General features: G+C 42.6%; 1 protein-coding gene across 3 annotated transcripts; it reads left to right on the forward strand.

Annotated features, from left to right (window-relative positions):
* Positions 1–6,977: 6,977 nt before the first annotated feature.
* On the forward strand, positions 6,978–16,895 carry znf217 (zinc finger protein 217). 3 transcript variants are annotated; one of them, XM_085782923.1, is made up of 6 exons: positions 6,978–7,139; positions 9,317–10,727; positions 11,492–11,590; positions 12,569–14,104; positions 14,856–14,986; positions 16,512–16,895. In XM_085782923.1, exons 2-5 carry the CDS (start codon positions 9,374–9,376, stop codon positions 14,972–14,974), a joined length of 3,108 nt encoding a protein of 1,035 aa, XP_085639049.1. In that variant the 5' UTR covers positions 6,978–7,139; positions 9,317–9,373; the 3' UTR covers positions 14,975–14,986; positions 16,512–16,895. The 3 variants fall into 3 exon arrangements, with proteins under 3 accessions (XP_085639049.1, XP_085639050.1, XP_085639051.1); XM_085782924.1 differs by having other exon boundaries at positions 16,540–16,895; XM_085782925.1 differs by lacking the exons at positions 6,978–7,139; positions 16,512–16,895 and adding an exon at positions 7,256–7,327 and having other exon boundaries at positions 14,856–16,156.
* Positions 16,896–18,077: the final 1,182 nt, after the last annotated feature.

Below are 18,077 nucleotides of genomic sequence, written 5' to 3' on the forward strand. Positions count from 1 at the left end.
GTAGAGGAGCGCGTTCAAACTGCACTTACAGATTTTTAACTTATACATACTGTATACGTCATATTATATTGGGCCATACAAGAAATCACAATCTTTAGTACTCTTCTATATTGTAAAGTATTCATGTTAACAAATACATCTGAGATGGTGAAACAAAAAAACACACACTGTGTCATTTCTGTGCATCGTAGCTTTTAATTTGACAGCAGCAGCACTTTGTGTCGAGTCGTTTAATTGACGTCTAATGGTGTTTAGAGTCTTTTGTTTCGTTTTGATTGTTTTTTTGTTTTGTTTTTTTTGGCCATGTGTGCAGTTGATATCCTGCTTGTGTTTTGCCTTATGTGTACGCGTGTCTTGTTGTGTAACTTCAGTTATCTTGAAGACAATAAATATGTTCAACCATTTATTAATCCGTTCTTGTCAAGGGCGTAACCATGGAGTCAACATTGGGGGGGACCAAATCTCTCTGTTTCTATATATATATACTGTATAGCCTATATACCGTACTTTCTGGACTATAAGCCGCTACTTTTTTCCCCGCCCCGGTGTCCCAGCTCTCGTCTCTGCACACTGCAACACAAACGCGCTCCGTAACCCGTCTCAATCTTTTGTTTATGACGGTTACACAAACACACGCACCATAACATCGTATATGTTATGTAACGTTATCCGGTCGCTCCATTTATTGATTTTTCGCCGGCTTCGTTGTAAACAAATGCACATGCGCAAGAGGAGCGTAACCAAAACAGCGGAAAAGCAAGCAGACTTGCACAGTTCCCTACTGTCTTTCTGTGTAAATGTCTCAAGTTACAACATGAAGTGCGGCCGATATATGTATTTTCTTTTTAAAATTTAGCTGGTGCGGCTTACATTCAGGTGCGCTCTATAGTCCGGAAAGTACGGTAAATTCGCTAACACATGCATGGGATACTTTTTAATTTTTTAATTTTAATTTTTTAGCATATCTGAATATTGGGGGGGGGGGGTGTGTCCCCCCCAGTGTATATGGTAATTACGGCCTTGGTTCTTGTCCATCATCAGCGTAAGAAGAAGTGGGGCGTCGCAGCGACTGTAAAGAAATTTAAAAAAATGTGGCTCAGCAAGTTTGGCAAAATAACAGTAAATGTGACATATAATGTGTTTAAATTAGTGCAGTGAACTAAACACATGAGCTGCCGAGGTGTGACACACGTGAGTCACACTTTGCTATGTTGTTGGGTGTACGGGCTCATAGCTGTGGCTTTACTCACCTGGTGCGTTCACTGACAGACAGGTGACAGTTATCTGACAGACACACACACACAGAGAAAGAAAGAAAAAAAAAGAAAAAAGAAAATTGACTGTGTAACTCTGACAGACGGAGAGATGATGACGGGGCTGGACATCAATATTTAATACTAATTTACATTTTTAGAGTCGATGAGGCACGCCTTACGGATAAAAGATGTAAAACAAGATCTAAGGAATTGTATATTTCAGCAGCTCAAATCTTTCAGCTTTTATGGTGTAATTTCTGTGATTGATGGCCCAGTGTGCAGTCTCTGGAAGGATGTGTTTTAGATGGCAATGTCTGAGACCCACCATTCACCCGCCATTAAGTGATGAGTCGCAGCCCCCTCAAGGCATAACTCACACTGCTCCTTTGTTATCAATGAGGCACACTCTTCTTGTATTACCCTCTATAATAGGTGTGATCATTTTAAATTGTGCATTTAAGTAATTGCCGTGGCACCGAGGGTGAAAAAGTGAGGTACTGCTTGCACAGTAAAGGCATGTGGTCCATTGTCTGGGCTTCGTTTTCTTCTTCTTCCCTGCAGGATTGTTTCAAATTAAGATGCAGTGCATGGGATCGGTTTGGCCTCGAGTGCTGCTGCTGCTGCTGCTGCTGCTGCTGCTATGAGTGAAAAAGCTCATGTTCATGACTAAACATGAAATACAAGCTGGTGCAGCTGATGGGAGTGGAGGAAAGAAACACACTGACAGACTGAAGGGTCACAGCAGCGTTGAGCTTTTGTGAAAAAAACAAACAAACAATTCTACACTTGTCAAGTTAATTGAAATGTCCTGTAAACATAGCGATAGTTGAACAAGTGTTACAGACACAGATCTATGTATCTACGTTATCTTTAAATGGAAATCTGAACTGAACTCCAGCTGAACCTCACTATCAGTTCCTGGTGACGTCACTTTCTTACGTTGTCATTCAAAAATATCTCATTTATTCTCATTTATGTCCTGCTGCTTCTCCCATCATGCACTGTGCCAGTACTTGTGAGCTTAAAGGGATAGTTCAACATTTTGGCAAATTCACCTATCACCATAATCCCTAAAGTCATAGCAGTAGGTTCATTACCTTTAATTATCGGTGCAAGCTATTTTTAGAACGGCGGAGCAGAGCCGCGAGCTGCTCAGTGAACACAATGGAGATGAACGGTGCAGGTCCCCTGTCCTTCATCAAACTCATCAAATACACAATCCAACAACTCCACAACGTCTCATCAAAAATCATGAAAGTTACGACACATGAAGCAAATACTCTATTAACTACTATTTGCGCTTTTGAAATCCCTCTGCCCAGCAGCCGTGTCTGGAATGTAGTTCCGGCTGCATTTGCCTCTAAAACAATTCTGTCTCATAATGTTACATGAGTATTTCATAGCGTGGTGAATGTGCAGGTCACAACTTGTCCACCAGAGCATTGTGGAGTTGTTGGATTGTGTATTTGATGAGTTTGATGAGGGACAGGGACCTGTACCGTTCACGTCTCTGCCCCGCCGATCTCAAAACAACATGCACCGATAATTAAAAGTACTGCTACGACTATAGGGATTATGGTGAGAGGAGAATCTGACTAAATGTTGAACTATCCCTTTAAATGATTACAAAAAAACAACCAAATCTGACGATCCCCTTCTGCACATTAACGAACCTGAGAACCGGCCGGCTGTATACTGTTTAAAGTTTAAAGTTGGGGAAACACCGTCTGTCCTATGGGTGTCGATTTAACTGTAACAACTAACTGTGCAGCGACCGGATCACAGTTGCAGCACCGTGTTGCTGCGGTTCATCCCAGGACAATGCATGTGACTGTGTGAATGCACTAAAGCTCGGAGGGGGTGGAACAAGAGGGAACAGTGGGCAGGGAGGCCTGACAGGAGGCCTGCTGTCAGGACCAATGTGCATCACAGCACCGCTCATTAGTAACAGGTCTGTTCTGCTCGATTCTCATCTTCTGATCCGATAACAAATTATACTAGAGATGATGTGGCCGAGTCTCATCCACTTCAGCAGCTTCAACCAGCGGTGGAACTCGGCTGTAACCGTCGGGTTCCTGCAAGGTGCTATACATGCATGTTTATGTTTTAGTGTGTGTGTTAGCTCCTATAGTGCAGATGCTCTGTAGTGATTTTACACCCTGCCTGAGAGAAAACAAGTCTAGACCTATTGAACCATTAGAAAGACTGAACCAGTGAAGTGGGATGCAAACGTCTGCTTGACCGCAAAATGATGAAATAACATGGTCAGCTATGTGCTGAAAAACACCCTCACAAATCAAATGGTAACAATTGTTAAACTTGCTTGGTTTGGCTCCTGAAGATTGGCTGCAAGTTCTACAAATTGGACCGAATTGTCAAAAAATGAGTATGATAGATTATCTGTGGCCGTAATAAGATCATCATATCAAGTGTTTAGTTTGTTACAGAAACTAAAGATGAGTCAAAAAAAAAACATTCTTAACAAAGGAGGTTCATCTAAACGTCAGACTGGAACTTCAGGACTGACACGTTGAGGCTGTGAGGCCTTTTTAAAGACTGATATTGTTTCTGAAAAAATACTTATTTATCTCCGAGTACAGAGCCAAATCTCTGATAATCTGCACACAATCAATCAAGGAAAACATATACGTCTCAAAAACTGTTTTTCCAAGATAAACACGAGACATAAGACAAAGTTTATTCATCATTCCACACATGGGAAATTTGGTTGTGAGTAGAAAAATATGCAAATATAAAAACGATATAAAACAAAAGAGAGAAAGAGAGACATTATGTACAGTTATGTGCCGAAGTATTTCAAGAGTATAGTTATTTACAAAGAGTTCAGTCAAACAGGAAAATAGTTTAGGGATCAAATTAGGAACAAAAGAAATAAAAGCAAATTATCTATTGACTCTTTGATCGGTGGCTGTATTTGTTGCTGCCCATTCAAGAGTTGTGGGGGAGATAAAAGGTTTCACTTAAAGCTCATAGAAACAGCATGACACCAGCAGCAGCAGCAGCAGCAGCAGCAGCAGCACAACAAAGAGACTCCTCTGTGTTTTTTTCTCAATTTATCCTCAGGAAAGAATCAAAACTATTTGAAACATGTGCAGAAGGAGGCTGCACCTAGGAATGCTTTTGGTGACTGATACAAATTTCTCTGATGATCAGCCACAACCCAACAACAACAACAGCTGGTTGTATTGAATAAACATTGCAATGGCAATGGGAGTGAGAGAGAGGAGGAGATTATATATTATCAGTGTCTTTCAGGAGCGACACCAGGATTATGAAAGAAGCCGGGCTGTGAATCTGGAGGAGAACAATGCAGTCAGCTGCTCCTGACACGTCAAGACAAAAACAAGCCAGCACAGCCTTTTCCCATCCGTTGATCCAGTTCCTATCAGCCTGTCTGTCTGAACTGAATGCACCATTATTCATTCAAGAATCTGTTTTTTTTTTTTTTCCTTCTTCTCCTCTTCCTTTTGAAAAAAAAAAAGCTTTATCTTTAATTAGAATTTACTTTGCTTTGGGTTCTTAATGATGAATGCAGACATATATGTTTTGTGAAGAAGAAACAATCTCAGACAATGAGTTTGGACGATTTTTAAAATTACATTAGCATAAAGTCAAACAATAGGACAAAGTTAATTAAATCAGTTCAAAAGTAAACAATGTTTGCCCACTTGTTTCTTCTTGCAGATGATGAATGCTAATGATGTAACTGTGATAGGACTGTCATCGAGTTGGAGAAATATTTAAACATCACCTTGCATCCATATTTTTTTTATTTTTTTTATATCATCATCATCATCAGCAGCTGAACATCTCTGGGCAGTTTCATCATCCATCCATGCAGAGGCATCATCATCACACTGCTGCTCCAGATTGATAGCCCTTCACACAGCCTTTGTGGCCACAGAACAATGGGAAATGAGCGGGAGGCCTCGATGTGTCACATGTGGTGCCTTTGATTAACATACTAGACTTGTTTGTGTAACAGGATCTCGGGGTGAGGAGAGAGAATACCAAAAAAACTAAATCAGAGAATCACAGGGTGGGGTAGAAAAAATGTTTCAATCTACAGTGACTGAGTCATACTAATGGAAAACACACATAGACAGTTATCTATACCTACCTGCTGCTTTACAGGATCTGGTATACGATCAATAGCCTATATAAGAAAAAGCTTTAAGGAATAGAATATGTGCAATTATAAGTGCAATGTGATCTGGCATGGATCCAATAATCAAATGCATTACTGCGTTTAGATGACGTCTTCCTGCCAAACCTGCAGATCTGCTTGTGTTTTCCATGACATGCAATGAACAGCTACATTTGCCTGACCTGCCCAGTAACAACAACAACATCAACAACAAGGAGAATGATTAAAAAACAACTTTTAATATAACCACAAATTATACAAAGAGAGAGAGAGGAAGAGAAAGAGAGTGAGAGAGGGAGGGAGGGGTCAGGCAACAACAGCCCAGCCTAAAAATGTGAGAGATAGTTTTTTGGCAAATGGAGTCTCTCCCCAGTCTTTGTTCACTGTTCCCTAACTGGGAGTGGTTACTGATAAAGTTGTGTTTTTTCTCTCTTTCTTTTAGACATTGCTGGCATTCAGGGGGAGTTGTGTGTGTGTGTATGTGTGTGTGTCTCAATAATCTGTGTACACTATGGCTTGTAACCAACACTGCCTGGTGTTTCTCTGCAGTGGAGGAGGAGCTGTTATTTAACTTTAACATGTGGTTGCTACTGTAAGTGACAACTTATAGAAGTGAAGTAGCTTTATGTTTTATGTTGTTTTTTATACAAAACAATAGAGACTTCACTTTGTTACCTGTTCTGTCAGTACATTCACTATTATTTTCTATAGAAAGCTGCCTATACACATTTTTACACGCATCAACTTCAACTATAAAAGTTGATATAAAAAGTAACAGCTGGATATAAAATGGATCTATTATAGCATAGGCTACTCTGTTTTTATTCTTTCTTCTTTGTGTATTGTAGGAAATAGGAAGAACCTGAAATTTAATATGACTCAACCAAGCAGCTTCTGCAAAAAAAACAAAAAAAACCTCATGTATCTGTGAAGTTAGAGGCACCCCTCCCCCATCTCCACATGGTAGCTGATGCATGACGTGAGAACGTGGAAGAAGAAGTAGAAGAAGGAGAAGAAGAGGGGGAGACAACACTTGTAGGTAGGCTCAGTGTTGCATTATATTATATTACATATAAAACAATGCTGCTGTTATTGTAAACAGCGGTATTAACCAACTTTAGTGCAGTTTGCAGCAACCATTGAGGTGTAGGTAACCCAGGGTCAGTGAACACATCATTTCAATATCACTGGATACAAATGGAAGTGCAACCTGGGTGATAGATACTGACCTTTATATATATATATATATATAAAAAGAAAACACTAATGCAGCGTGACAACTGTTTTTAAATGGCCGAGGAGTGACATTATAGGCTACCTGTAGCTACCTGCCGTACATCACACACCGATGCACGTTCATGTTTTTTTTTTTAAGTTTGTGTTGCTCGTGAATATTTTTCCTCTGCACCATACATGCACTAATCCTTTTCTGTTACTCGAGAGGACCACGTGATGAACTAATGACGCCCTAATGGCTATGTATGTATGTGTGTGTGGGTTTTGTTGGGTTTGGTTTGGTTTGGTTTTGGGGGCTGTCGTGCTTGTGTCGTGAACGCGCTTTGCCTGAGAATGAGAATAGTAGAGAGTGAGTGTGGATGCGGGAACGCGCCTGGAGGACTCAACAGCTGCACACAGTGAGGAGTCAACTGAACTGAACTGAACTGAACTCGCCAAGTTGAACAAATATGATTCACATCCAGACAATTGACTACTAGGTGAGCTGTCCTCCTCCTCCTCCTTCACCTCCAGCAGCAGCAGCAGCAGTAGCAGCACCACATGAAGGAGCACTCGTTTTTGTTGTTTGTTTAAAGCAAGCTCGGCTCACTTCTCTCTCTCTCTCATCTGAAGTAGTAGCTATCACATCAGTAGTATCATCATTATTAAATCCGGAAATTCACCGTTGGTAGGTATTGTTGTTGTTCGGTGAGTTTCTTTACTAGTAAAAAGCTAACTTACAAGTCGGTCGGAGAACAAGAAGCAGCAGTCGAGGCAGAAACAGAAACAGCAGAAACAACACGTCACGTCGCTCACTCACTTTCTGCCGTTAACGTTAAAAAATGTCGTTGGGGTGAAAAGAAAGAAAGAAAGAAAGCGAAGCGTACGAGCTCATTAACTAACGAAGGTGCAGAAGTTTAGTTAGTTAGTTAGTTGGTGAGATAGTTTGATAGATAGCGTGCAGATAGTTTCTCCTCATCATCATTATTATGTAAAAGTTTTTTAAAGGGGGGGTTGTGTTGGTGGTGGTGTTGTCGTTTTTAAAAACCACAGATCAATGAGCACGAGCACAGTAAGGTTCGGTTTGAACTATTGTTGCCATGACAGTAACGTAACGTTCGATGCTAATAAAGTTAGCATTAGCTCAAACCAAGCTTTTTTTTTTAATGAATTGAAGCTTCCCCCCTCCTCCTCCTCCCTCCCTCCCTTCACCTCCTCCTCCTCCTCCTCACCCCTTCTCTTCAATCAGCTACATGATTGGTATATTATTGATCCGCGTCGCCCTTTCCCAGTTCCTCGTGCTCGTGGTAACGTTAGTAACGTAATAATAACTGCTCCTCCGGTTTAAACTTTAAAGCATCGACACTCCGGTGAGTTTAAAAACTGTTGCTCCTCATCGACTGGTGAGTTAGGTGAATGTGTGTGTAGCTCGATGGCATAACAAGGTGGCTAACACAAAGCGTGTGTGAGTGTGTGTGTTTTAATAAAACACCACTGTCATTATCGATAGTTCCCTTTTATTATTATCACCTGGATTGTGTTTTTTTTTTGTTTTTAAAGAAAAGTTTTGATTACACCATCGGTCACCGGTGAGTATAGTAACAGCCTCCATATGATTAGTATCATACAACGCTTGTGCCTTTGAGGAGGATAAGGCTCAGTTACAGGCATTACCAGTTTACATTTCACACTGTTATTGATACGTTTCCCCTAATGACAATTGGCTAATTCCAAAAAACAAACAAACACATCTATATCTATATGGTAAAACTGGCTGCTACTATGTGCTTTTATTGTTGTCACAGTCTTAATTTGCATGAGACTTGCAGGTCCAGTTATTCCACCCTCCAGTCAATCAGAGTAACAGTGAGATTTTTGAATTTCGTAATCTTTTATTTTATCTTCCTATATATAGATATAAGGCTACAAATATATACATAAGCGGTGCATTATACCTGCTGAGGGACTTTTACAGGAAGTCAGTGGTCCCAGTGTGGTCACAAAACAAAAGGAAAAGAGAAAATCTTACTCATGAGGTGTACAAATGTCTCTGTGTGTGTGAGTCAGCAGAACTGATAAAGAGGATTATTAAGAAAGGTTTTTGATTTCACAAGTGTGTGTTTTTTTAAAAAGGTTAGTTAATTCCACTCAAACTAGGTCCATTGATGACACTTGGATTTCGGGTGTGCCTCTGACAACAAACAAACAGCAATGTTATTTGTATCAGGGGAAAACACGTTTTATATTACTTAAATGGATTCATATATTAGTTTATATTACTAATGATCACCATTTACTCTCAGTTTAAAGCAGTTCCTTTTATAAAATCTTTGTATTCATGAACAGGAATGCCAGTGTCTAAACTTCAAGATTGATATCAAGTTGTATGATTGTTAAAGTTTGTAGCTGACTGCTCACATAATAAAGGTCATAAAGATACTAAAACATTGTTTTCATGTGTTTTATCAGTGGCCTGCATATAGAGGAAATGACTTGTCTGAGCAGTTGATTTCTAAAAAGATACATTTCCTGTTTCAGTATGAGAGAAGGCAATTCTCTCTCACTGGTGTATTTTAAACAGATGTTTATCTCCAGTTAGGTAGCACTAGTTACCTGTTTTTTTTATTTTGATACTGAGAAGTGACTAAAGACTAAACTTTTCCCATTATTTTCCCAGGTTCCCAACAGTCTGGACGCTTTGTATACAGTATTGTTGCTCCACCTTCACAGGACAATGCCAACTCACTCGTTGCTGCCGTTTGTGGAGAGCCCAGATGGACTTGCCCAAGACATGCTGATTAGTAACAATGCAAGCATCCCAGGGCCCGGCTCCAGCATGACGCCACACACCGCCACCGCCACCAGCCCAGAGAAGGCTGTGTCGCAATCTGGAGGAGGAGGAGGAGGAAGTGCACCGCTATCTTGTATGTTCTGCGATGAGACTTTTTCTCATCAGGAGGAGCTGGGACCTCACGTGTTATCGCAGCACCCCACCACTTTCTTCGAACCCGCGGTGCTCCGAGTCGAGGCAGAATTCAGGATCCCCGGAGAGAGACCTCGACCCAAACCGAGCGGCGGCGGCCTCCTCCCCACCGTCGAGAAAGAGGAGGTTCACAGCTGCATCGTGTGCGGCCAGGTATCGCAAGATGCCGGCGAGCTGGAGACCCACATGAGGAAGCACAAGGACTACTTTACGTACTGCTGCAACGTGTGCGGACGGCGCTTCAGAGAGCCGTGGTTCCTCAAGAACCACATGAAGATGCACGTGAAGCCGGGAGCGAAGAGCAAGGCGCAGCAGGACCTGGAGACGCCGGCCACGGTCAACGGCGTCGTCCAGGAGCCCGTCGCCGAGCCGGTGGTCACCGTTTACAAAATGTGCATGGTGTGCGGGTTTTTCTTCCCCGACCACGACAGTTTGGCCGAACACAGTAAAGTACACAACAGAGAGGCGGAGCCGCCGGGCAAAGGTAGAGACGGGGAGAACGTGGACGCCACTACTGAGTCCCTCGAAACAAAACAGGAAACATTTCTCCACGGTCTGAACCTCGCGCCTCGCTCGGAAGGCAACGGTTCGCAACACGAGAGATCATCCAGATGGATTCCTCAGTTAGATCCCTTCAACACGTATCAGGCCTGGCAGCTCGCCACCAAAGGAAAGATAGCAGTCGGCCCCAATAATACTAAAGATATCGGCCAGGAAGCCAGCACAGACAACGAGGACTGCAACTCCGATAAGGAGGAGTTGAATAACATCTGGTCTGAAGGCCAAGGAGACAAGAAAGACGGCCTCGGGCGGGAGCAGCGGTCTCAGCAGGCGGCAGAAAACCCCGCACCGCGGCGCAGGTCTCTGATGCAGAAGGATAAGGACAAAGAGCGGCCGACCACCTGCGAGGACTGTCGGAGGACCTTCAGGACGTACCACCAGCTGGTCCTTCACTCCAGGGTGCACAAGCGCGAGAGGGGAGGCGAGGAGAGCCCAACTTCCTCTCTGGAGGGGAAGCTGTCGAGGGCCGGGTCGCTGGAGCAGCCCGAGGACGGCTCAGAGGAAGGACTGGAGGAGGCAGCGCTGACGGAAAACCTCGGACCAGGTATTAATTTACACCCACACACTTCATTCATTCATACTGACGTGGGAATAGTTTTACACAATAGACTCTGTTACCAAGTTGCTCCCTCTGCTGGGGAGGGGTGAAAATGCATCATGTGTGCTTTTTCCTTCTCATTCAATTCAATTCACACTGCAAAAACTCAAAATCTTTCCAAGAATATTTGTCTTAGTTCTTGTCAAAATGTCTAATTTCTAGTCAAAACTAATCTCTTTCCATTTAAAATGAGACTCATCACCTAAAAATTTACTTGCTGTGTTTATATCATTTTCACTTGTTTCAAACACATTTTTACTTAAAATAAGTAGAAAAACCTGCCAGTGAAAGCAAGTTTTAAGTTCTTGTAATAAGAAAGAAAAACTTGCCCCACTATCAGATTTTTCTACTTATTTCAAGTGAAAATATGCTTGAAAGAAGTAAAAAGTGTCTACAAACAAGCTACTTTTTAATGTGATGAGTCTCATTTTAAGTATAATGAGATTTGTTTTGACTAGAAATAAGACAAATATTCTTGGTAAGATTTTGAGTTTTTGCAGTGCAATAGTTTATTGTCATTGTTATAAAGCAAGGAGATAACGTTGGAGCATTCACAGCATTTCATAGTCATAAAGTTACAATCCCAAATAAATAATGAACCCGAATATGTTAAAAAAAGAAAAGAAAGAAAAGCCAACACAATAGATATTTAAATATAAATCCTGAGGAGAAACAAAGTGCATTGACGTGTGTTTGTGTTTTTTTTAAAGGTGAAGATGGTTCAAAAGTCCGATCGAAACAATGCAGCTACTGTGGCAAGTCGTTCCGGTCGAGCTACTACCTCACAGTTCACCTGAGGACTCACACAGGTACACACACTGCTGTTTGGAAACTTTACTTATTGTGTCTATTATCAATCAATCAATCTTTATTTAAAGGGATACTTCACCCAAAATCGATAATTCACCAATTTTCTACTCACCGTCATGCCAAGGAACGGTTTGAAGAACTTTCAGAGTCATCAAAACGCTTTTGGAGTTCCAGGGGGGGTCAGTAGGACGAGCAGTATGGAGGTATCTGGATGTTTCATAGTGTGTGTGTTTTGGACGATTCAAAAGTGAACTCTATCCGCCGCCATTATATGAAAACCCGTTGCCAGCCGGACCCCCCCTGGAACTCCTAAAGTGTTTTGATGACTCTGAAAGTTCTCCAAACCTTTCCTTTGTGGCATGACGGTGAGTAGATGATTGCTGAATTATCGATTTTTGGGTGAAGTATCTCTTTAAGGTGTAGATCTAGGTGTAATTTTTACTATCTCACAATTCGATTCGATTCAGATTTTTCTGCTTCAGTCTATCGGTGTGCAACGGATCCTCATGATCTACTCCAGTCTGCTTTGCAAGATAGAATGACTTGAAGTGTCTTTTTCACATTTATTGAGTTTTAAACATTTATCCATGCTTAGATGGAATTGTTGAAACTGTTGCATAAAAGCAATATCACATATTGCTTAAGTAACAAAATTAAAAGTGCCTCTTTATTAAAAACAATAGTGTGTTAAACATTTTAAATGCTAAGGAAATGGAGGCCGACAGCCAGCAGGTTTAATTTTTTTAATTTTATAAAATTGATTTTGGGACATTTAATATTGATTCTGAATCGTATTAAATGAGAATTGCGATTCTTGTATGAATCGATTTTTTGGCACTCTCCTACTTTACAGTTAACAATGGAATAGTGCATGAGGCAAACATACCAGGAATGACATTCATACAATAAAATTAGATCTAATTGTTTGCGAGTGATGTTTGTAATCACGCTGCCTCTTCTTCACTGTTTTCTCTCAGGTGAAAAGCCGTTCAAGTGTGCGTACTGCGACTACGCCGCGGCCCAGAAGACGTCGCTCAAATACCACCTGGATCGGCGCCACAAGAACAAACCGTACGTGGAGATCCCCAGCAGACCCGGGTCGTCGCCGTCGCCGTCGTCATCGGCGCCCTCTCCTACGAACGACGAAACCCGGGCCAACCCGAATCGATCCAAACTCTGGGTTCCTGCAGCCAGACCCAACGGAGCCAACGGAGCGCCGGCCGTCAGGTTGGACGGCGTTTGTAGCAGCAACCTTGGCAAACCACTCGCTCACACAAACACTGAATATGAGAAATTAATCACCAACTCTCCGACGGATGATGATGATGTGCTCATAAAGCCTGTTAACCTGAAGATGGAGCGGGAGGAGATAAAAGAGGAGAACTCGGAGGCGCCGTTAAATCTGTCCTTAAAAGTGTCTCTGTCCATCGCCGCCGCTGCAGAACCCAGAAACGCGTTAAGTCCAGTCGCCTGTTCGTCCTGCGCGTATAAAACCTTTTACCCCGAGGTTCTGATGATGCACAAGAAGCTGATGCACAAAGACAAGTCGGAGTCGCTGAGCGGCGGAGCCAAAAAGAACGGACTCGCTGGCGGCGGCTGGAAGCAGAAGCGCTTCACGGGCTGCCCCCCCGCGCTCGACGGGAAAGACGTCAGCCCGCTTCCCGCCGTTGACCGGCGCCGGCACCCCCGTAGGACCAAATCCCCGCCGCCGCTACCGCTACTGCAGCAGCAGCAGCAGCAGCAGCAGCAGCAGCAGCAGTCTGCCAAACCGCAGGAGAAGCCGGCTGCGAATCCCAATCCGCCTCCTCCTCCCAAACGCTCTCCTGTTCACACGCCGCAACCCCAACCGCAGCAGGACGCCACCGCCGCCGCGCAGGAGCCTCCACCGCCGCCGCCGCGCTTCAGGCAGAGCGGTGACTCGCAGCCCAGTCAGGAATCGCCCCGGTTCACGGAGCTCATGAGGAAGTCCAACACGGCCAACAACAAGTTCGCAATGGACCGAGCCGCCGCCGCCATCGCCCTGCCGGAACGGGTCGGCATCGGCGAGCGGAGCTACCCGGTGCGGAGCGGCGTCATCTGGCACTCGGACGCCGCCCGGCTCTGTCTGTCCAGCCGCTTCGGCAGCCTCCCGCAGATGGACTTCGGCGAACCTTCTGGAAAGAGACTGAAGTTCACGGTGCCGTCGGTCCGGGAAGCCGGGGGCGACGGCGGCGTCGGCGTTGGCGAGAAGCCCGGCTCCACCAGGATGATCATCTCAGGAAGAAGCGTGAAAACGACCACGTCACAGGGGGGGTCGTCGTCGTCGGGTCCGTCCGCAGCCGCCGCCATCGCCGTTCCCGAGCCGCTTAAAACGACGGCGGTGCCGCCGCCCAGCGCGATGATGGGAGGAAGTCTGGACAGCGACTGGAGCATGATGAACCTGCTGCACCGATACACGGCCAACGACCTGGCGTCGCTCTATCACAGCACGCCGCCCAACGCCGGCCACGCAGGACTGCCCAACCCCAGAACAGGTATGTGTTAGGCTGGGACAGATGCATATACATTATTGTTATGGAGAGCCTAAGCAGAAGCAGGAAGTAACAGTCGCCATGGGACCTCAGTTCTGAAAAAGGCTCTGCGTAGTGAACGGGAGTCAAAATTTTATTTTGTGATCCGAAAAATATGACCTCTACCTGTTTAAGAGAGGGGAGAAAAAGCCAGCACGACTCTCAATATCCCTTTGATGATTTTTATTGTAGGACAGGCAAGCACAGACGTTTCAGCCGCAGTCTTTCTCAATGTGAGATCACAGGTGACTGAAGTGAGAGATAAGTACCATCAGGCTGATTACCACAGGTGTGAAACATTCTTCAGTCAGTCGACCTCCTCACGAAAAAATTAGTCTCCTCTACATACATTAACAATATGCACATAAGGCGCACAGGGCAAAAAATATTAAAAACAGTAGACTAAATAATTCAATATTGTATCTGAATGTAAACAATTGCACAAAAGTGCAAAAAATATACATTAATATAAGAAAAAGCAAAAATAAACAGATCAAGTTTTACAACAAACTGCTGATTTCTCGGCATGAAACGTGATGTTTTAAACAGGATCACGGATCACGAAATAAAACTTTGACTCCCATTCACTTGCATGGAGACTTTTTTCCGAATTGAGGACCCATGGCGACCGTTACTTCCTGCTTCTGCTTCAGCTCTCTATAATGTGCATATTGTCAGAGTTTGTAGCGTTAACATGAAGTCGTTTTCTCCTCAGGTGGCAGAACGGTGCTGTACCAACACTTACCCACTCTGCCCAACCTGCAGAGACGAGACGCCTCGGGCCCGTTCCCTAACCACCACCACCGCTACGGCGCTACTGACAAAACTACCTAGAGTGGCACCCAGGTAAAAAAATTAAATGAAAAAAAAAAAAGGTTGACAGATGTTTAGATATGGATAAAAGCAGGACTTCCCTTTTTTTTTTTTCAAACTCTGACAAAAATCTTTGACCTTTTCCATGAAATATATGAATGAAGTCATATGTGAAAAGCCCATTCCTCCCCCCTCCTCCCTCCCTCTCTCTCTGGATTGAACTGTGCTGCTACCTTATTTTGGAGAAAAATGTGTTCAATGTACAGGTTTAAGAAGAGAGAAAGAAAGTGTCCAGCCCCCACTCCCCCTTCCCCCCCAATCGCCTCCTAAATTAATATGTTTTCAATAGAGGAACATTTACGTTGCGTAGACATTTCAGGGCTCAGGCTTTCAGTGGCGTTTCCTTTTTTTTTTCTTATTTTGAATGAAAGAGTGCAGCGTGTCTCTCTCTCTGTAGATATGACTCCACTGGTGTGCACTGTGATGTTATTATTAATTATTATTATTACATTTTCCACTCAGTACTGTCGTTCGATCCACTTTTGACCCACACTAATCGCTCAAATACCTGTAAGTGTCTATGACATAACAGTAAAAAACATGTTTGTATGTGGGACAACATAAATATATCTGTAAACTTTCAGTACATAAAAATTGTATTAAGTAAAAAAGAGAAAAAAAAGAAAAAAGAGAAGAAGATTAATTTGTGTGAGAAATTGCTGCTGTTGTTCACAGACAAGTCGATGTCCGGGGCGGTAATTAAGCACTGTTCTGTTATTTTCCTTCTTTTTCCAAAGCACTGGAGGGTGGGTGTGTCTGTGTGAGTGTGTGTGTGTGTGTGTGCGAGTGTGTGTGTGTGTGTTGGGGATTTTCTGTCGAATAACTTCGACTTCGGCCCAGTGGTTTACAAACAGGCCACAGTAACAAGTCGTGTGTTTGTTGAAGTGGTCTACCTCATGTTGTGCTCCAGACGCCATTATTCTTGATAAGCTGCTGTAGCTATCATGTCAGCTGAAAACTCTGTCTAGTTGTCTAGTCGACTAGAGACGTGTTTGTGTTTTGTTTTTTTTTTGTTTTTTTTTGAGTATATAACTAGATGGACGTGTGTTGTGTTTGTCGGAGCGGGGGCTTCTGAGTTTTTCGTCAAAACGCCACGTTAAAAAACAAAAACAAAAAAAAACAGGAGCTCGTCTGATGATGACGAAGAGCAGCTACTACTGAGGCTGCGTCGTCCGCCCGTCGTGGCTCATGATTAACTGTAACAATATTTTGGGGCTGTGGATTTATTTCTGATACGCTCGGTGTTTACAAGCCGAGTTTTAAACACAGAACAGATCTGATGGTTAATGTTTATCCCTTTTTTTTTGGAAAGGGGCGACTGTCTTGCTTTAGTGTGGTGCTTAAAAAAAAAAAATCCACAGGCTGTAAAAGTAAAAAAAAAAAAACGTACCAAATTTCAGTGATGTCTGTTTTTGAGTGTTAAAATGGTCATGCTGTATTTTTCTTTTTCAGCCTGCACAATATTATTATTAAGTCGCTGTTGCTTTTCACTATGCAGAGTCTTGAAAGTGTTGTTTTGTTTCAAGAGACAGCAGTCAGTCCCAGCTGATCATCAAGTGGCCTTTTTTACATGTCGTATGACTGTGCGGCACGAGAAAGAGAAAAGAAAAAAGCAACAACAACACAGAAGCAGCTACGTTGATTGACGGCTCAATTAATTAAACACTGTGAACAAAAAAAAAAAAGTCTCAGGTTAACTCATATTTACAAGCAGTTTAGTCTATTGTGTAATTTAGTATTTTTGCCACTTTGAAAGGCTTTGGTTAAGTTATTTGTTTTTGTTTGATATTCACATTACATGTGTACTTATGTAAAAATATTGAAAATATTGTTTGAGATTTGTATTTGACACATTTACATAATAAAGTGAGATGCGAAGCGCGATGTGTGTGTGTTTTCCAGTCGGTGACCTACATGCTGCACGACTAAAGGTTTATAGAGACAGAAAACAGGTTCAGCTGCAGCTTTAGGGCTGATTGTTGTACTTTCATATGACAGACTGTAATTTAAACATCTATAGGTCACATACACCTGCAGCCGAGGCGTCAAACAACTCAGGGATTATAAGGTGAATCACACACCTGGCAGATCAAATGTCTTGTTGATGTTCCCAGGTATCACTGTATTCAATTCAATTCAACTTTATTTATAAAGCGCATTCCATGCACAAGGCAGACTCAATGTGCTTCACAACAGGTATACATAGTTACAGTAAAAACAGTTATATAAAAGTCAACTAGAAATCAATTGAAGGAGTGCAAGTAAACAGTCATATGTATGCCATCTTCACCACATACACACTTAAACTCATAAATGTGCACCCACACAACCACACATGCACACATGCACACACAGTTCAACAGAATGCTATTTAAAAAAAAAAGAAAAAGGTTTTTAATCTGTTTTTAAAGATGGCAACTGGCAAGTACATAGGAAACTATATGGAACAAGATATATGGATTATTCTTTGTCAAAGTAAAGAAATTTATAAAGAACAAGCTCAAAAATGAAATAATTTCATAAAGGCTGGGTTGAAACAAAACTGAGATTATTACATGGTCCAAAAAGCTAGACTCACCAAATCAAGATACTCAAACTGTTGTTTGAAACTTTTTGAGATTGGACCTTTATTCCATTTTTCATTGGTGAAAGATTAACGGCTGAAAAAGATCCGTCTAAACTAGAAAGCACTGTTTAAAGTCAGTTGGAGTCGGTTATAAGATGAGAGAAAGAATTAGTGGTTCAAAGTGGAACTAATAATATGACTGGTGACAGATTTACAAGCAGAGACTTTGACGCGTTCAGAACCAGATCGTTGTCTTTCACCTTTACATCCCATCATCTCCATCGCACCACGAACAGAAGAAAGACGAGTGTTTTAATAACGGGGTTTGGCAGCAGGAGACTTTTGTCATTAGTGATCATGTGACTAGACATTAGGCTGAAGAATGTATGGTATACTATACTATATATAAATATATATTCACACACACAGTACTTCCTGTCCTGTCAATGAGTGATATTGAACACTAGAGGGCAGTATTTACAAAGTCTAGAATAGATC

Source organism: Trachurus japonicus, chromosome 7 (assembly GCF_045865225.1).
Source record: "Trachurus japonicus isolate A0001 chromosome 7, Traja_1.0".
Taxonomy (NCBI): Eukaryota; Metazoa; Chordata; class Actinopteri; order Carangiformes; family Carangidae; genus Trachurus; species Trachurus japonicus.

Coding starts and splice junctions, on each gene's coding strand:
- znf217 (XM_085782923.1), top strand. CDS start 9,374: ATGCCAACTCACTCGTTGCTGCCGTTTGTGGAGAGCCCAGATGGACTT. Junction 11,591..12,568: donor TCACCTGAGGACTCACACAG/GTACACACACTG, acceptor GTTTTCTCTCAG/GTGAAAAGCCGTTCAAGTGT. Junction 14,105..14,855: donor ACTGCCCAACCCCAGAACAG/GTATGTGTTAGG, acceptor TTTTCTCCTCAG/GTGGCAGAACGGTGCTGTAC.